Source organism: Diadema antillarum, unplaced genomic scaffold, assembly GCF_040938485.1.
Source record: "Diadema antillarum isolate AM-2024a unplaced genomic scaffold, OU_Dant_1.0 seq00001333_RagTag, whole genome shotgun sequence".
Taxonomy (NCBI): domain Eukaryota; kingdom Metazoa; phylum Echinodermata; class Echinoidea; order Diadematoida; family Diadematidae; genus Diadema; species Diadema antillarum.
The window spans coordinates 307,843-324,336 of NW_027272103.1; the positions used below are offsets into that span (position 1 = coordinate 307,843).

General features: G+C 37.9%; 1 protein-coding gene across 1 annotated transcript in view; it reads left to right on the plus strand.

The window, feature by feature from the left end:
- Positions 1-1,538: 1,538 nt before the first annotated feature.
- The window catches only part of LOC139708403 (isoleucine--tRNA ligase, cytoplasmic-like), a 31,465-nt gene continuing 16,509 nt past the window's right edge, over positions 1,539-16,494 (plus strand). Inside the window, exons 1-10 of the mRNA XM_071620356.1 lie at positions 1,539-1,566; positions 4,266-4,403; positions 6,332-6,488; positions 7,550-7,669; positions 8,757-8,891; positions 9,624-9,708; positions 10,591-10,807; positions 12,056-12,116; positions 12,537-12,632; positions 13,257-13,376. Of these exons, the coding sequence (XP_071476457.1) occupies positions 4,285-4,403; positions 6,332-6,488; positions 7,550-7,669; positions 8,757-8,891; positions 9,624-9,708; positions 10,591-10,807; positions 12,056-12,116; positions 12,537-12,632; positions 13,257-13,376 (1,110 nt within the window). The 5' untranslated portion in view covers positions 1,539-1,566; positions 4,266-4,284. The remainder of the gene's footprint in view (positions 1,567-4,265; positions 4,404-6,331; positions 6,489-7,549; positions 7,670-8,756; positions 8,892-9,623; positions 9,709-10,590; positions 10,808-12,055; positions 12,117-12,536; positions 12,633-13,256; positions 13,377-16,494) is intronic.

Here is a 16,494-nt window from a genome sequence, read left to right on the forward strand (position 1 = left end):
AGGTGATAATGTCATCACGTCATTACCAGTATACAACGATGTTATATGAAATCATGCTTTCAATCCTGTGTGTATACATTCAACTGCAAGTACACTCTTTCTCCCTTAAAATCAAATTGCTGGTGGTTTATTACACCAATGAAAAAAAGATATTATTATTTCAATGAAGGAAATTACGTGAATTTGTGTGCAGGTGAGTGGAGACTTAAAACACATTGTAAACTCATATATAGAACATTTAGAACCCTAACATCTCACAATTCTCTTATATCCATTGATGAATTTGATGATATATATATCATCAAATATATACATATACGGTGTATATCTATCTATCTATCTATCTATCTATCTATCTATCTATCTATCTCTATCTATCTACCTATCTATGTATATCCATCTATCTATCTATTTATCTATCTATTTACCTACCTGCCTTCCTACCTATCTATCTGTCTATCTATCTATCTATCTATCTATCTATCCATCTATCTATCTTTATATCTATATACCTACCTACCTATCTATCTACCTATCTATCTATCTATCTATCTATCTATCTGTCTGTCTATCTATATATATCTATCTAGATCCATACAAGCATACATTCATTCATTTCTTGGCGTAAATGTATTGAAACAACATGAACATGGTGTGAAAATTGCGCTGTTTGGTCTTATGAGTAGTTGTCCCAAATAACTTGGGAAAGGGAATGAATAAACGAGATAAGAGCATGCCTACAGAGCGCTATAGGGCTCACACCTGTAAATATAATGGAATGTCCCTGACCACATCAACAAATGAAGAAAAAATAATTAAGAAATCAGAAATGCAGTTTGGCAAAAAAAAACTGAATAGCTGCAGATACATGTATTGAGTATGAATTTCTCTACAAACTGCATTTTGGTTGGAAGATGAAAGCTCTTCTCATGGAATGTGAAGGGACTATAATATTTGATTGGGTACATGCAAAAAAAAATAAGTTTTTTTTTTAAATTTATATTTTAGTAAAATGAACTTGTAGTCTGGCTTTGTGAACCCTTGGACAGAATTTGAGCCTTGGAAATTTGATGGATGAGAAGATATGTCTCACTTTTTCAGGCTAGTGAAGATGAAACACCTCATTTCTCCCAGCTATTTTACAGAATTTTTTAAACTTTTAATTTTAACACACGTCTCTATGGGGAAATATTTCATTTGAGCCCTATCATGTATATAAAGTGCAGATGTACTAGTACATGTATTTAAAAAAAAAAAAAAACAAAAAAAAAACGCTTGAAGCGCAGCTTTACAGATACCATACCTAAAATAAGCAACCATATTATTCATCTTTGATTATACTGGAACTGCATTTATAATTATTTGTTCTATTTTACATACTTTCAGATCTAAATTGTCATTTTTGTTTGCAGATTTGTATTGATCAAGAAATAAAATCTAGTTTCATAGATTTCAAAACAGGATAATTTTATAAACATAATAATTCATTTAAATCTATCTCTAACTTCAGTTTATAATCACTTCACACGTGTGTAGTGTGCGAGTGATCAGAGATTTGGAACACCGGTAAGTAATTTCGGCGCATGTAAACCGTTTCCCCAGTGTAGTGATAAGTATCTAGACCTTGTAGACTAAGTAATTTGTTTGCTTATGCAATAGATTAACTAATTATAATATAAGGTATTATTTAGACATAGTTTTAGAGCATATTAAAACGTCGATGTGCGACTCCGCCCAAGCTGCTGTTCTGACACTTCTGTTACAACATGAATAAGGACGTATTGGACTACGTGCAATTGCACGATTGCATTGGATATGTCTAACGTTACTGCTTATTTTACCGGTGCAGTGCATTGATCCTTGACGTGCCCGTAGGCTATCCATCCGGCCGTACCCCCTGGCTTGCATGTAAACTGCTCGCTGTGAACGCATTATTAATATTATGGTTTTCTCTTTTATTACGAGCCATAGGTTTACAATAATAATAGCCAAGGCTTATCACTGCTTATGGGGCCCTAACTAAGCTAAAGTGCGTGATTGCCCAATAACTCGGAGACATAGCATCATGATCAGCCCAGGCCATAAAACACATGTCAAAAAGGGATGATGCAATGAAGGCTTAATGTATTTTACCTGGAATCCAATTTAAAAAAGCTAGCTCTGTATGAATGTGATGGTATAAACACGATAAAAGCAGAAATAGCAGTGCCAGTGAGTAGACAGACTGCTGGTGCTACATGACATCTGCAATCCCACTGCAGTGTTGGGAATTTAACTCTGAACTGTCTAAGGTGTGATCTGAGTTTTTCAGAAAGAGCCAACTTGGTTTGCTGGCTGTTGATGCAGTGCTGTTGCATGTGACTGTTCTGTGAAGGTAAATTTAAAGCTGTAACTGCAACTGTGGATATAACTTATTGAAATTGTTGATACATGGTATATCTATTTTTGATGTTTTCTTTTGTAGACTGACAGATCCTGTGCTTCAAGCTGTTTAGTGTATATTTTGTGAGCATTTTATGAGTCTGCTCATAGACATTTTCTAGTACTATTGACTATGTGTACAACAAGCTTGTGTACCGTATGGTTGAATTTACAATTTAGAATCCCTGTGTTAGAATGAGAATTTCTGTTTGCTTCATGTGGACAATGAGGTGTCAAAATACCACATCATGGTATTGATGCTGCATTTTGGTTGTATTTGTAATAAAAATTGTCCTGCAGGGAACAAAGTAGATATTGCAGTGATGTTTTAATGTACTGTGCATTGTCCATATCAAAGCCTTTTTAGGAAAATTATTCTCTTGTCAAATTCCTGTTGAGTAGTTGCATGTGGGAGAAATGTATGCAGGAGCATGTAGTATATGCAAAAAATTAAGTGATTGTTGTGTTAAAGATTACTCCTAAAGTGTAGTTACTATATGAGTGGTAATGATGGTCAGCTCTAAACACATATTAATAAGCAAATAAACATATATATATGCAAATGTATAACTGTACACAGCCCAGTCGCTGTAAAAAAGTGACTGGGCTGTGTATAGTTAGCAGATTTACAGAATAACAATTGTATCTATTCTTGACTAGGCCAGTCTACCATATTTGTATCAGTTATGACAGTAGCTTTTTAGGTGATCATGTCTGAAGAAAGGTTGGTTAAGATTGTATATAAACATCAATGCAACTAAGCTTTATTTACGACATCGTGTACAAGGAAGAGCAAAATATAAAAAAATAAGAGGATAAGCTCTGTATGCTCAAAATGATTGAATACTAATTAGATAACAGCAATCAAATACAGATATATGTCTGTATCTAAATAATCCATTTGACTCACAATGGCACATAAAATATTGTAGTGACACATGCAGCATGCAGCACACTGAATGAGGTGTTTGAACTAGGCTCCCTGTATTTAAAGGGGAAGGCTAGTAACTGATCAGTGGGAATCAGTGGAAATGCTGGGAGATGATTGTTCCAATCCTTATGGGATTCATGCAAGAGTTCATTGTATATCTATTGTTGTGTGAAAATGATTTGCTTCAGAACGGTCTCATATTCAAGTAATGTGCAGATTAATGCTCCGTCACTGACCAGGGACGCTAACCTGGAAGCATTAAACTGCACATTACTTGAATATGAGACCATTCTGAAGCAAATCATTTTCACAGAACAATAGATATACAATGAACTCTTGAATGAATCCCATAAGGATTGGAACAATCATCTCCCAGCATTTCCACTGATTCCCACTGATCAGTTACTAGCCTTCCCCTTTAAAATAGCCTCAGAGATGTGCTTGTTTAAAGCTTCCAAGTCCCCCTGATTCTGCAGGAGACTAAAAATAAATAATGATAATAATCATCATAATAAAATGATATTCTTTGTCTTAACAGAATATATTTAAGTCTTTCTACTGCAGGAGACTAAAAAGAAATAATGATAATAATCATCATAATAAAATGATATTCTTTGTCTTAAATAACGACAGAATATAAAAGCCTTTCTGCTTTGGGAAGCATTTTGCCCATTAACATGCAGGTATGTACATGTAACATGCAAGTATTTCTGCAGATTCATCTTTGCTCTTTGGAAACCCCCCCCCCCCCCTTTATTTTATCTTTTTATGTCGTAATGTTGGCATGGCAATTTGTTTTTTTTTTTAATCTATCTATATTTATTATTGATTTCAACTATTGGCATACAAACATAAATCATTTCTAATTATGTTATACAAAATAATTGATTGTGTGTATTCTTCTCCTTGCCAGACAAACCCTAACTGGCACCATGGTTCAGCCGGTGCCTGATCACATGAACTTCCCTGCTGAGGAGGAAAAGATTATCCAACTATGGAAGGAGCTGGATGCCTTCCAGTCTTGCCTCAGACAATCCAAGGGCAAACCTAGGTGAGCTATGTATACATACTACTCATTCGCAAGACACTAGGCTTCGTATACCCCTCATAGTAGAAAGTGCTCCTTACTAGCATACGAGCAGCCAAGGAGCACCCAGATGAGGATGTGCAGACTCGCATAAAAGTTCAAAAGTTCATGTATACCGTGTACCGTGAGCACGCAGAGCATGTGTGTAGAGCAAGGTCTACCATCACTAAGTAGGGCATTCCAACCCCTCTTGTGATCACAGACATTTTATACAGTGTGTCACAAATTACTATCGGATTTCTGCATTGATAACTTTTGATGTGTTTAAACTGTCTGTATGCAATTTCAGGGTCTAAAAATATAACATCTTACCTATATTTTGCAGAAAACCCCATTCAATTTGGTGTTGTAAAGTGGTCACAGAGAAATGTGGATTGTTCTAAAGCATATTATGGGTATGTTTCTTCCAAGTTTAGCACTTGGATGCTCTTGGAATTGCATATTAATTTGCGAACACAATGGACAGAGCTTGGAGGGAAGGGATTCCTGACATGCTCTACAAAGATTCTCATTTCTCTTTGACCACTGAAGCAAATCAGATGGGTTTTTCTGTAAGATTTGGGTAATTGGTTATAGTTTCATACCTTGAAATTTTATTTGGATTGATTCACCATTTTTATGCCTCCGCAACGAAGTGGCCGGAGGCATTATGTTTTCGGGTCGTCCGTCCGTCCGTCCGTCCGTCCGTACGTCTGTACGTCCGTCCGTACGTCCGTCCGTCCCGTTTTGTTTTTGTCGATATCTCAAGAACCGTGTGGTGGTTTTACATCAAACTTGGTATGAGGGTATATCCTTGGGGGATAATACTTTGTGTGGATTTTAGGGTCACAGGGTCAAAGGTCAAAGGTCACAGGTTTGTTTTGTGGAAAAAAAAATTGAAATTTCATGTTTTTCTCCATATCTCGCAAATGGTTCAAGGTATCTTCATGGAACTTAGTATATATGCTTGTACCGATGGGCAGTGATTATCTAGGGAAGTTGGGGTCATGGGTCAAAGGTCAGGGGGTCAAAGGTCAAGGTCAACTCCTCAAAATATCACTACTTTCCTTAAAATGCAATAGGCTGAAGGTTTTTTTTTTTTAAACTTGATGTATGGCATGTATTACCCAATATATATTTTTGGGGAAGTTTCTTGCCAAAAGGTCAAAGGTCAAAAGGTAAAAGGTCAAGTGAAAGTGCTAAATTGCACTTTTTCCTCCATATCTCGAAAGTAACTCAAGGTATCATCATGAAACTTACATATTTATGCATGTTCAACCTAACAGTGATTCTCTTTGGAACTGTGAGGTCAAAGGTCAAAGGCCAGGTTTAGATAATGCTATTTTCCCATTTGATACTGAAATTATACTTTTTCTCAATACCTTGAAAATTACTCAATGCATAAACTTATAAAAGGGTCAAAAGTCAAGTAAAAATCATCAGTTCCCCAAATACCTGCACTCTGACATTTCAATCATTCATCCAATTGAACCTAGTTCTAGGAAAGTGAACATTCAGCACATTTGTGTCAAACCTGTCATTTTAATATTTTGCCAATTGTGTGAAACTGTCATCACACATTGTCAAGACATTGTACTATAGACCTATTAGGAGAACCATGCATTATGGCGGAGGCATATCAGTAGCCGTAGCGATATATCTAGTTTAAGTTATTGTTGCGGAGTTTCCCGTCGTAATTTTTTTGGGGGGACCTACATTATTTTTCACTTTCTATAGGCAGTAAGATTATAAACTCTGTGTTACAATTAAACCATCAGGGCAGGATGATAATTTCCCCAACACAGTCACACAGGACTCAATGAGTTCAAGGCAGTGCAGTTTGCATTCCTCCTGATACCTCACACTCCCATAGCACAACAAGCCATTGTCATATCGTATTCCCAACCTCCCAGGTATGCCTTCTACGACGGCCCACCGTTTGCTACGGGTCTTCCTCACTATGGCCACATCTTGGCTGGCACCATCAAGGACATCGTGACACGGTATGCCCACCAGAGCGGCTTCCATGTCGAGAGGCGGTTCGGCTGGGACACACACGGCCTGCCAGTGGCAAGTTTTTCTGCTCTTTTGTTGGTTTGATTGATTGATTGATTGATTGATTGATTGATTGATTGATTGATTGATTGATTGATTGATTGATTGATTGATTGATTGATTGATTGATTGATTGATTGATTGATTGATTGATTGATTGATTGATTGATTGATCGATCGATCGATCGATCGATCGATCGATCGATTGATTGATTGATCGATTGATTGATTTTTTTCTCTTTATGTGGTTGAAGTCAAAAAGCCCAGTTATTTTTGTTGCTGTCTTCATTTTGATTGCCATAATCAGTCCCCTGGGTCATCTTTGGAAAATCCAAAGCAGAAGCCAGGTAGAGGCCAACCACTGGTTGGCCTCTGACATTCAAACATTCGAAATGAGTACAGATGTTTCTTCCTCTATTTGTGTATATGTGCATGTGTGTGTGTGTTTGTGTGTGTAAGTAGGTTTTTTGTATGTGTGTGAGCTGTAGTTTTCTGTGTAGCTGCATCGGAGAAATAGTCACATCCACAAGCATTCCATTTCTCTCCTATAAATTTTGGATGATTAAAGGACACATTTTGAAGGCAGAAGTTATCAAACACGCACTGAAGTACATGTATAGTTTGAGTCTACAGTAATTGGGGGCTAACTGGGTTTCAACAGGGAATCAAGAACTACTGGGTTGTGTTATGGGTGTGAATAGGTTGGTACGAGTGACTCACACACATAAGCGTCTGTTGTAGATTGATGGGATAAGCAATCCCCCCAGCTGTGCTGGCAGACAGAATTCATGCAAACACGGCAATTCAATACAATTCCAGTCTCGTATGCCTATGTCTAGTAATGTGCAAGGATGCTTGACTTTTTTTAGCTGCATGCTCCAAAGGATTGTGTATTCTTTTCAGTCTGATACGCTGCAGGAGGTCCATTCAAATAGGTGTGTGTACTTAACTCTAAGGCCATTCAAGCAGACAGTCCCATGTGTATTGAAATGAAAAGCCCAATGCATCAATAGGATATAAGCCATTCCAGTAGTCCCATGCACTCATTCTCCTGTCTGCTTCTCTCACAATATCAGGAGTATGAGATTGACAAGAAGCTGGGCATCACTGGCCCAGAGGATGTCCAGAAGATGGGCATCGAGGCGTACAACAACGAGTGCCGCAAGATCATCTCCAGATACGCTGGCGAATGGGAGGTGAGCTCTTGTTCGACGCTGTGCTGTCCATATCACATTGGAATCTTCATGAGTTGATTTTGTCGAATGAGCAGCATCCGGCATTGATTATGATTTACGTGCAATATAGCAGTTGATATTTATTCATTATGCAAGAGAGAATTTTGACAAACCACAAGATCCACCTCACACACCGGCAAACGCAGAACTGTTGTAGTGCTTCACAGCTTTTAGAACAAAGACTGTGTTGCCCCCCCCCCCAAAAAAATAAATAAATAAATAAATAAATAAATAAATAAATAAATAAATAAAAAAAAATAAATAAATAAATAAATAAAATTAAAAAATTGTCATTTCTGATAAGAGGGCAAGATAAAGTGCAAATCAATTCCAAACACTAAGTTTAGCTTCCGCAGCTATATGGTGTTGTGGTAATGATGTGTACAGGAGGTTTGATTTACCCAAAGATTTTGCTTCTGTTTACAAGAAGAGAAGGTGAAAGTAAAGCAAAAAATGATAATATACAAAAATCTACTGTATACGCCATATATTTAGCTACCCTAACTTTTCGCGAATTGGGACATTTCAACAATTTCGCGAGAGGTTAAATACACAATTGTGGAGTACAGTACTGACCGGAGAACTGGATGCATGCATGCCACATTCATGTCGGGATCAGAATTGATATTTTAGTGAGTTTTTGAATTGGCGAGTTGCACCGACTCAGGAAATTTGCAAAAATAAAAACCTTGCAAAATATTTGGCGTGTACAGTATCAGAATGATTTATGTATAAAGGAGGGGAGATATATTTTTCCAAATTCTCACATTCAGTGCACACACAAACATGAATACACACATACACACAGTGAAAAGCATTTACAATTTCTCCCTCTATCTCTGTATGTGGTCATCTTATCAAGCCCCACAAAAAGTTTGTTTGCATCATACATTCTTCTTATGACATATTGACAATTACAGTCAATGTGATATGCATTGCAAATGGAATGACAAGTGACATCAACTTGCGAAGTGAGGTGGAACATCACCCATGACCCTTAACCCCAAACTCCACTAAATGTATGATCTCTTGTCTGTGATGCCGGCAGGATATCATCACTCGCCTGGGCCGATGGATCGATTTCAAGAAGGACTACAAGACTATGTACCCATGGTTCATGGAGAGCGTGTGGTGGGTTTTCAAGCAACTCTACGACAAGGGGCTGGTCTACAGGGGATTCAAGGTAATACACTACACACCTTTCCTGCCTTTGGATCCATTGGATTGTTAGACATTCTCTTCTTTGTAATTGCAGTATGAAGTCTGATTGTTCATTTTCCAGTTTATGGGTCATTTTGGTTGAGAAATGCTACCTTTTCTCTCAAAACTGAAACAGAATTTAAAAGATGGGTCAATGAAAATTTGATGCATTTACTTTGCAGTCTTATGTAATGCATTGATTGGCATGGCCACTTCCATTGTAATAGTATTGGATAACATTATGTTGATATGAACAGTGATAAACCTCCAACAACCTCTTGTTATGTACCTTGTACACTCCAATCCGTGCCTAATATTTGAGTATAAGGATTGTGAGAATGGCTTTATGTCTGTATGTTTGGGACTGATGCTTGAAATGCCAAATGTTTCACAAACATGGACTTGGAAGACAATTTACTGATTTCTTGATTGAGAACCACAGTGATGCAATGAGAAATCGACGTTCGCTCTCTTTAAGAGAATGTTAATGATTTTCTCATCTTTGTTGAGAACATTATGTTCATGTATACTGTGCATTTATGTTACAGGGGGCATTTTTTTATTTTTCAATCTGTTCATTTCATTGATACCAGTCAACTTGCAAATAAAGTAATGAAAATGAAGAAGAAAAAAATAATAGCAGCGAGATAAAATATCTATGCAGTATTTTTTTTATAACCATTAACTTTTGATAATCCCCCCCCCCCCTCACAAGGTGATGCCCTATTCCACAGCGTGCAACACCCCACTCTCAAACTTTGAGTCTGGCCAGAACTACAAGGATGTGGTTGATCCTGCAGGTAGGTTGGACCAGGAGAAGATATCTCAGGGCGTTTCCTAGCAACAGAGGATGGCATCTTAACCGACTCATCCAGGGACACTCGCGTAATAGGGGACACAGAATTTGTCATGAAGAAGAAGATATTCAGAAAATTACAAACTGACAATTTCGTCCAGTCATGCTTCCATAAATTGCCTGTCACACACATTCATAAATCATGTACTGCGTAGTTTTATGACATGACATTGATTTATAATGACATTGATTTATAACTGTAGGACATAGGTATGTCATGTTACATAAGATTAAGTGTGAATCTCTTCCTGCTGTGGGGTGCGACTGCATTGATTTGTTTAAATCTTTGTCATCATTTCTGATTCATAAATTGGTAGTGATATGAAAAATGAACGCAAAATATTGAGGATGTCGTGTCGAAAAGTAGATGGACTTGACAAGGGAATTTACTGCAGTCCAGTGTGATTTATTTTGAGATATGTCTCAATAGATTGATAAGCATTTTCATAAAGCGTGAACTGAGATACTGTAAAAGTTGAAGTTTTCGCTGTGTTGACATTTTCGCACATTTCGCGCTATTAGAAAATAGCGCTAAAATAAAAGCATGCGAATATTTTTGCTTGCCATATGTTCCTGTAGTTGATATCTTGATACCGCGGAATTAAAAACATGGGAAACCCTTCTTACCCGGCCAAGCGCGAAAAATTAGTCGGGCAAAAATATCCGCTTTTACAGTTATGTCCTAACAGAGTAATAAGTATTTCATTCATAACATTTTGTACTGAGATATACTCGAGTAGATTGATAAGCATTTAATTTGAATCAGTTTTTACAAAGACTTAAAAATATTCCCATCATCTTCTTTTTCTTTCCTTTCCCATATCAGTCATCATCAACTTCCCCCTGGATGACGAACCAAATGTGAGTATGATCGCCTGGACGACCACTCCGTGGACGCTGCCCAGCAACCTGGCGCTGTGCGTCAACCCGGACATGGACTATGTCAAGATCGAGCACAAGAAGGACGGGAAGGTTTACATCATGCTGGAGGCCAGGCTGGGGGCGCTGTTCAAGAAGAATGAAGAGTACAAGGTCCTGGCCAAGTGAGTTTGGTGAAACTTGGTGCAAGGATATAAACCTCTCAACACATTTTGGGGTGCCATCAAACTTAACTTTCAAACATGGCATTTTAATTTCTTTCTTTTCATGTGAAACTGTTGTCTCACAGTGACTCTGTCAAGATGTACTGTAGACCTATTGCAGGGTGCTACATAATTTTTTTTTTTCATAAGCTTCTTCACATATGTGTTGGAAAGTTGCTGAAATGAAATGAAAGGGACTGTATAGTTTTGGTTGAGACCTAACTACAGGTTTCTAACATGTTATGGTGAGATAATGAGAAACCTTTCATAAAATATGAAAAAACATGTAATTCCAAGAGGAATTCAATGTTTATTTAATTAAGATTGGTTTTGAAATGGCTGAGATATCCATTCGTAAGAAAAGATGGGACCCACCGTTTATTATGATTGCTTTGTTTAACTCTGTTTTTGGATGTCTCAGCCATTCCAGAACAGATTTTCTTCAAATAAGCTTTGAATTCCTCTTAGAATGGTATGGTCTATGCTATTTCATAAGTGGATTCTTGATACATGTATCTTGCAAAAATTTAAGAGCCCAGTTCTCATTCCACCAATACTATACCATCCCTTTAAAGTGTGTTGCATTACTAAACAGTCATTATCTTTGTGCTTCTGTATGGTTGACTTCTTTGGTTTGTAGGGGGGAAATGTTGAAGAAAGATGGCTTCAAAGATTTTTGCTCGCCCAATTGGGGCAAGAATTTTTTCTCATTGTTCCAAAACACTTGCCCTACTTTGATTATCACTTGCCCCAGCAAGAGCTTATGTAGCGCCTTGCTGTTGGGAGAATAACGCGATATAGCGGAGGCATACCAGTTGCCATAACTACGTTTCCAGTTTGGTCACGTATAATCCATACAAGGGGTTATAACATTTGACAGAACAAGTCACCATCTGCAAGGATGGGTGTGGGTTTTGTTGTGGTTGCTTTTTGTTTGTTTGTTTCTTTTACCGGTGAGATTGTCACTTTCAGAAGGGTTTGGTTTGGATTGAAATGCTTGTTGTTTATTTTTTGTGTAGTCGTGTTTTGTTTAGCCACACTTTTAATGTATTTTGATCCGTCTTCTGATGGATTTGAACTTGTCATGGCTATTCACTCGGCCATCTCTATTACTACACAATAAAATTCTTTTGCATATATGTGTGTGTGTATGTGTGCGTGCTGCACTGTAGTAAAGTCTAAATTGTTTGTCTTGGTTTTTTTCAACAGATTCAAAGGTGCAACACTGAAAGGGAAGAAGTATAAGCCACTCTTCCCATACTTTGCAAAGGTGAGTCAATAAAGAGAGAAAAAAAAATGCAAAACAATATGAGCCTCAGCTGTGGTATCAAAAGAAAAGAATGAAAGGTACATGATAGGAGGAAGATGGATAGTTGTTCAGGATTAAAGGAAAAGAGTGTTAAGAAAGGAGAATTAAAAAACAGACAAACTTGGCAATGAAGAATATACCATCAAAGTGCCAAGTAATAGCAGGCCAGTTTTACTTGGTGGGTATATATTTGTTTGTGTATCAGTTTGAATTACACAAGTAGGCACTAAATGTCTCACATCTGATGTTACATTACAAAAAATTTTGCTGGATGGAAATTCCAACTCTGTTTCAAACAGCTGACACCAAACCAATGACATGTTTGCATGAGATTGTGACAGCGTAAGTTTTAATCATCCTGCTTTGATTCGGTTCCAACAGCTGAAAGAGACGGGTGCCTTCAAAGTGACGACCGACGGCTACGTGACGGACGACAGTGGTACCGGGGTTGTCCATCAGGCTGCCTTCTTTGGTCAGGTACGAGTCAGAAAATTTGAAATCCAAGTCTTACGAAAATTCAAGGCAAGACTACTGGATAAGTGCTTTTGAACCATTTTCAAGATTGGATAGATTCCAGGGTCCTTCAACATGTTTTGATGGGAGTATGTGTGTTTGTGCTGTTGTTGCTCAACAACTGTCATGAAATCTCTTGTAGCTTTTACAGTGTTTCATGATGTAGCAAAATCAAAGCACATCAACAGAACCAACTTGTCCGATTCAAGTTATTAACATCAATGACTTGCAATTATGATGAGTGAGACCTTAAATTATGTTATATTTTGATAAAGATTTTGTGAATTGGAATATATTTTTCAAGAAGAAATATAAAAGTTGTAGAAAAGAACCAGTAAAACACAGAGCTGATTCATAGTCTCATAGCGCACTCATGAAATTGTTGGCCTTTGCACAGGAAACAAGTTGATTTCGAAGCCACAAAGCCAATTCTATTTCATCGTGTCATGTACTTGTCTCATGCAATATTTTGCTTTTTATGTTTTCAAATCATTGCATCAAGGTTTCTAGCTTTTTAAATTTTGTGGCTCTTTCATCATCCTGTGCATTTTAATAATTCTCAAATATTTAAAAAATAAAATACCACAGGATGATTATCGGGTGTGCCTGGAGAATGGGGTCATCACCAAGGAGATGGTTGTGTGTCCAGTGGACGCGAGTGGACGTTTCACTAGTGAGGTCACAGACTTTGCTGGCCAGTATGTGAAGGTAGGTGTGCACATCAGATGTGAAAGCAATAGTTCCTTTTTGTCTGCATTTTAATGGTGTTGTGTATTTTCATAATGAACTACAGTAGACCTTTTGAATATGTAGGAAATGTATGTTTAATGATGAACTGTCACAGTCATCTCTGCAGGAAATGTACTGTATACACTGTTATTTTCGCATACAGATATTTTCACGTATGACAAGGTCATAGACATTTTTGCGCTTAGAGGCATTTTCGCGTGTTGTTAAGCTCTTCGCGATCCAACTGTGATTCACGAAATTCGCAAGAATTAAACCCTCACGAAAATAACAGCTTATAGAGTATATATTTAATGATGAATTACCACAGTCATCTATCAAAGATCTGTTCATGAGATTGAAACTGGCATTAGCACTTACCATTAGATTAACAAAGCACCATTTAAGGACATTCAGGGAGTTCATAGTATCAGCTGTGATAAAACGGAGTATGTGTATGGTGACTTATTCAAAGGGTCCCATGTCTTAAGATTATCCAAGAATATTTGCCTGAATCATTACTGCTACTCCTTTCTCCTCACAAACCATCTCTTCCTCTTGTGCTCCTCCGTAGAGTGCAGACAAAAACATCAAGAAACTAAGGAGGTGAAAGAAACAAAGTTCCTCGGGTAGCCAGCAAGTCACCAGCTACCCATGAGGGGGGGGGGGGATTTTATGAAGTTTTTTGTCCAACAAATTTGTCAGACAAATTTGCCCTCAGCCAGTCAGATGCAAGGATTTCAGTAGCTTATAACAGTTTGTCAGAAAAATATCCAACCAAAATGCTTCATGAAATGCCCCCTGGATCTCTGTCATAAGGGGATTCAAATGACACCCCCTTCAACAGTCCAAGCAAATACCCTGTGAAGGATAACGCCGAAATACCCTATAGAGGATAAAAGGGGAGGACCGAGCGAGCTCGCCGAACTTGGCTCAGTGCCAAGCGAATCGCCTTCACGTGTAAAGTCTATGGGAACCGGCAAAACCGCTTCGACATGCGTGTGTTTAAACACACACGGTGTATTTTGCTCACCGCGGCTTGCGCTCGTTTTCCCTCAGAGTGAAGATTATTAGTCTTTCCTTTCATAGACCCTTTTGCAGGATAATCCGCGGTGAGCAAAATTCACACGCTCTCTTTCATAGCACAACATGTTCGAAAATTTTGTCCACTTAGCCTCATTCAATCCGGCCTGAATTTGTCAGGCTATCGCTACTGAAACAGAGAAAAACGCGCACACACCGCGTGCCTCCGTGCAGTTAGCCCACGTGGAATGGCGATCGTATTGCTCTCTGTCTCGCCTTGCTTGCTTGGTTGCCGCTTTCGTGGGCTATCGTTCGCTGAAGCACCTAGAACGTATTTTCCCACGCCTCGAAAAGGGATCTGCAGTCACTATGTACATAGCCTACATTCGACTTTGAGAAGTGGCACCTACATTACCAGGCCGTGATTCTAACAAAAGTCACATCGGCCTTGACAAAGGGCTGCAATACAATCGTGGAGTCATTCTCTGCTCTTCGAGAACAATGAACGCGCTGAACCAGAAAGTTAAAAAAAAAACAACGTTGGGAGCCTGTCTCACTGTTGTGTTATGGGGTAGAAATAAAAGAGTTGTATTTGTTTCAACTTGGTCAATTCATGTTTAATTATAACTGCATCCATTTACCCAAAATATTGTATTCTTTATTGCACCGTAACAGCCACGTACATAATTATCCCACGAGACAATCTAAAGAATTTCATCTTCCCTTAGTGAGAACTGTACACACTCAAAATACATTTGTTTACGCCGGACCCAGATTTTGGAATAGCTTGGATAATGATTTAAAAGAATCTGTGAAGTTAATTACATTTAAGTATAAACTTAAAAAAAGTATTTGCTTTCTAAACATACCAGTTAATTTTGTCTAATGAAAAAACCCGTCATGTTTCACTTGTCCTTGAGATTTTGTATAGTGTGTCCATAGACCTTTTCCATCCCTCTCCTTTTCCTTCTCTATTCTTCCCTGCTCCTCTTTCCTCGTTCTTCGTTGTCTAGTATCTGTCTGAGTGCATTTCCTCAAGTTCTGTTATTTCTGTGTTTTGTGTTGTTATTGTTGTCGTTATGTTTTTTGTGGCGCCGATTGCATATCTTCCTTTCCGTTCAATTTTCTTGGCATACCTGGCCCCATAGTGTCTGTGCCACAAATGTGATTATTGTTATATAGTTATATAATTATCTCAATCATAGACTGTAGTCACCAATCTTAAAGCATTTGAAATAGAATGACATTGGTAACGTATGTTACATGATGAAATTTACGCCTCATGAAAGAAATTATCACACCACAAAAATAAAGCAAAATTATGTGTTCATATTTTTAAACTACAAAATTGAATATTTGTCTCGTGGATTGGTATAAAAATGAAACCTGTTCTAACAACTTTAATTTTCCCGTTTTGTGATTGTCCAATTGTGCCGAAAAAGTGGTTTTGGGCCTGCTGTACGAAGGAACCTCACTCATCTCACATTTGATATAATGTACATGTAATCACAACTGTAAATTTTGGAAATACATTATGTAGGATGAAATCGATGCTTACATCTTTATAGTATGATCTTCAGGAGACATTAAAAGATGGTATCAACGCAGTTTATCAGAAAAATCAAATGTGCATTGATCACGTCCCTGCGTTGATCTTGGGAAAGTGCTGTGACATTGAAAAGGCAGTCTCGCTCGGCAGAGTGTCTGCTGTGGAAAATCACTGTGAAACACATACACATACCATCCAGGGTTCTTCGGTGGGGGTGGGGGAGTGATGTTGTTTTTGTGTTTTTATCTTAATTCCTTAGTCGGGTTTCCTGGATTCCAGTCAGCTGCCACTGAGACCATTAGCACGGTACAGTTTATCCCTGTGCACTAACTAGGCATAATTATTCAATTCTCTTTCCACCTCCCTGATGGTATGGAATATACGTTGCCATGACTGCATCGATAACATTTTTTGGAGACTAAGATGGCGTTTTGTGTTATATCTACTTGGGACTGTGATAGAATCATAACTGAAAATACAGCTGTAGTTCCAGTTGAGGAGATGTGTGATACCATCGTCTTTACAGTT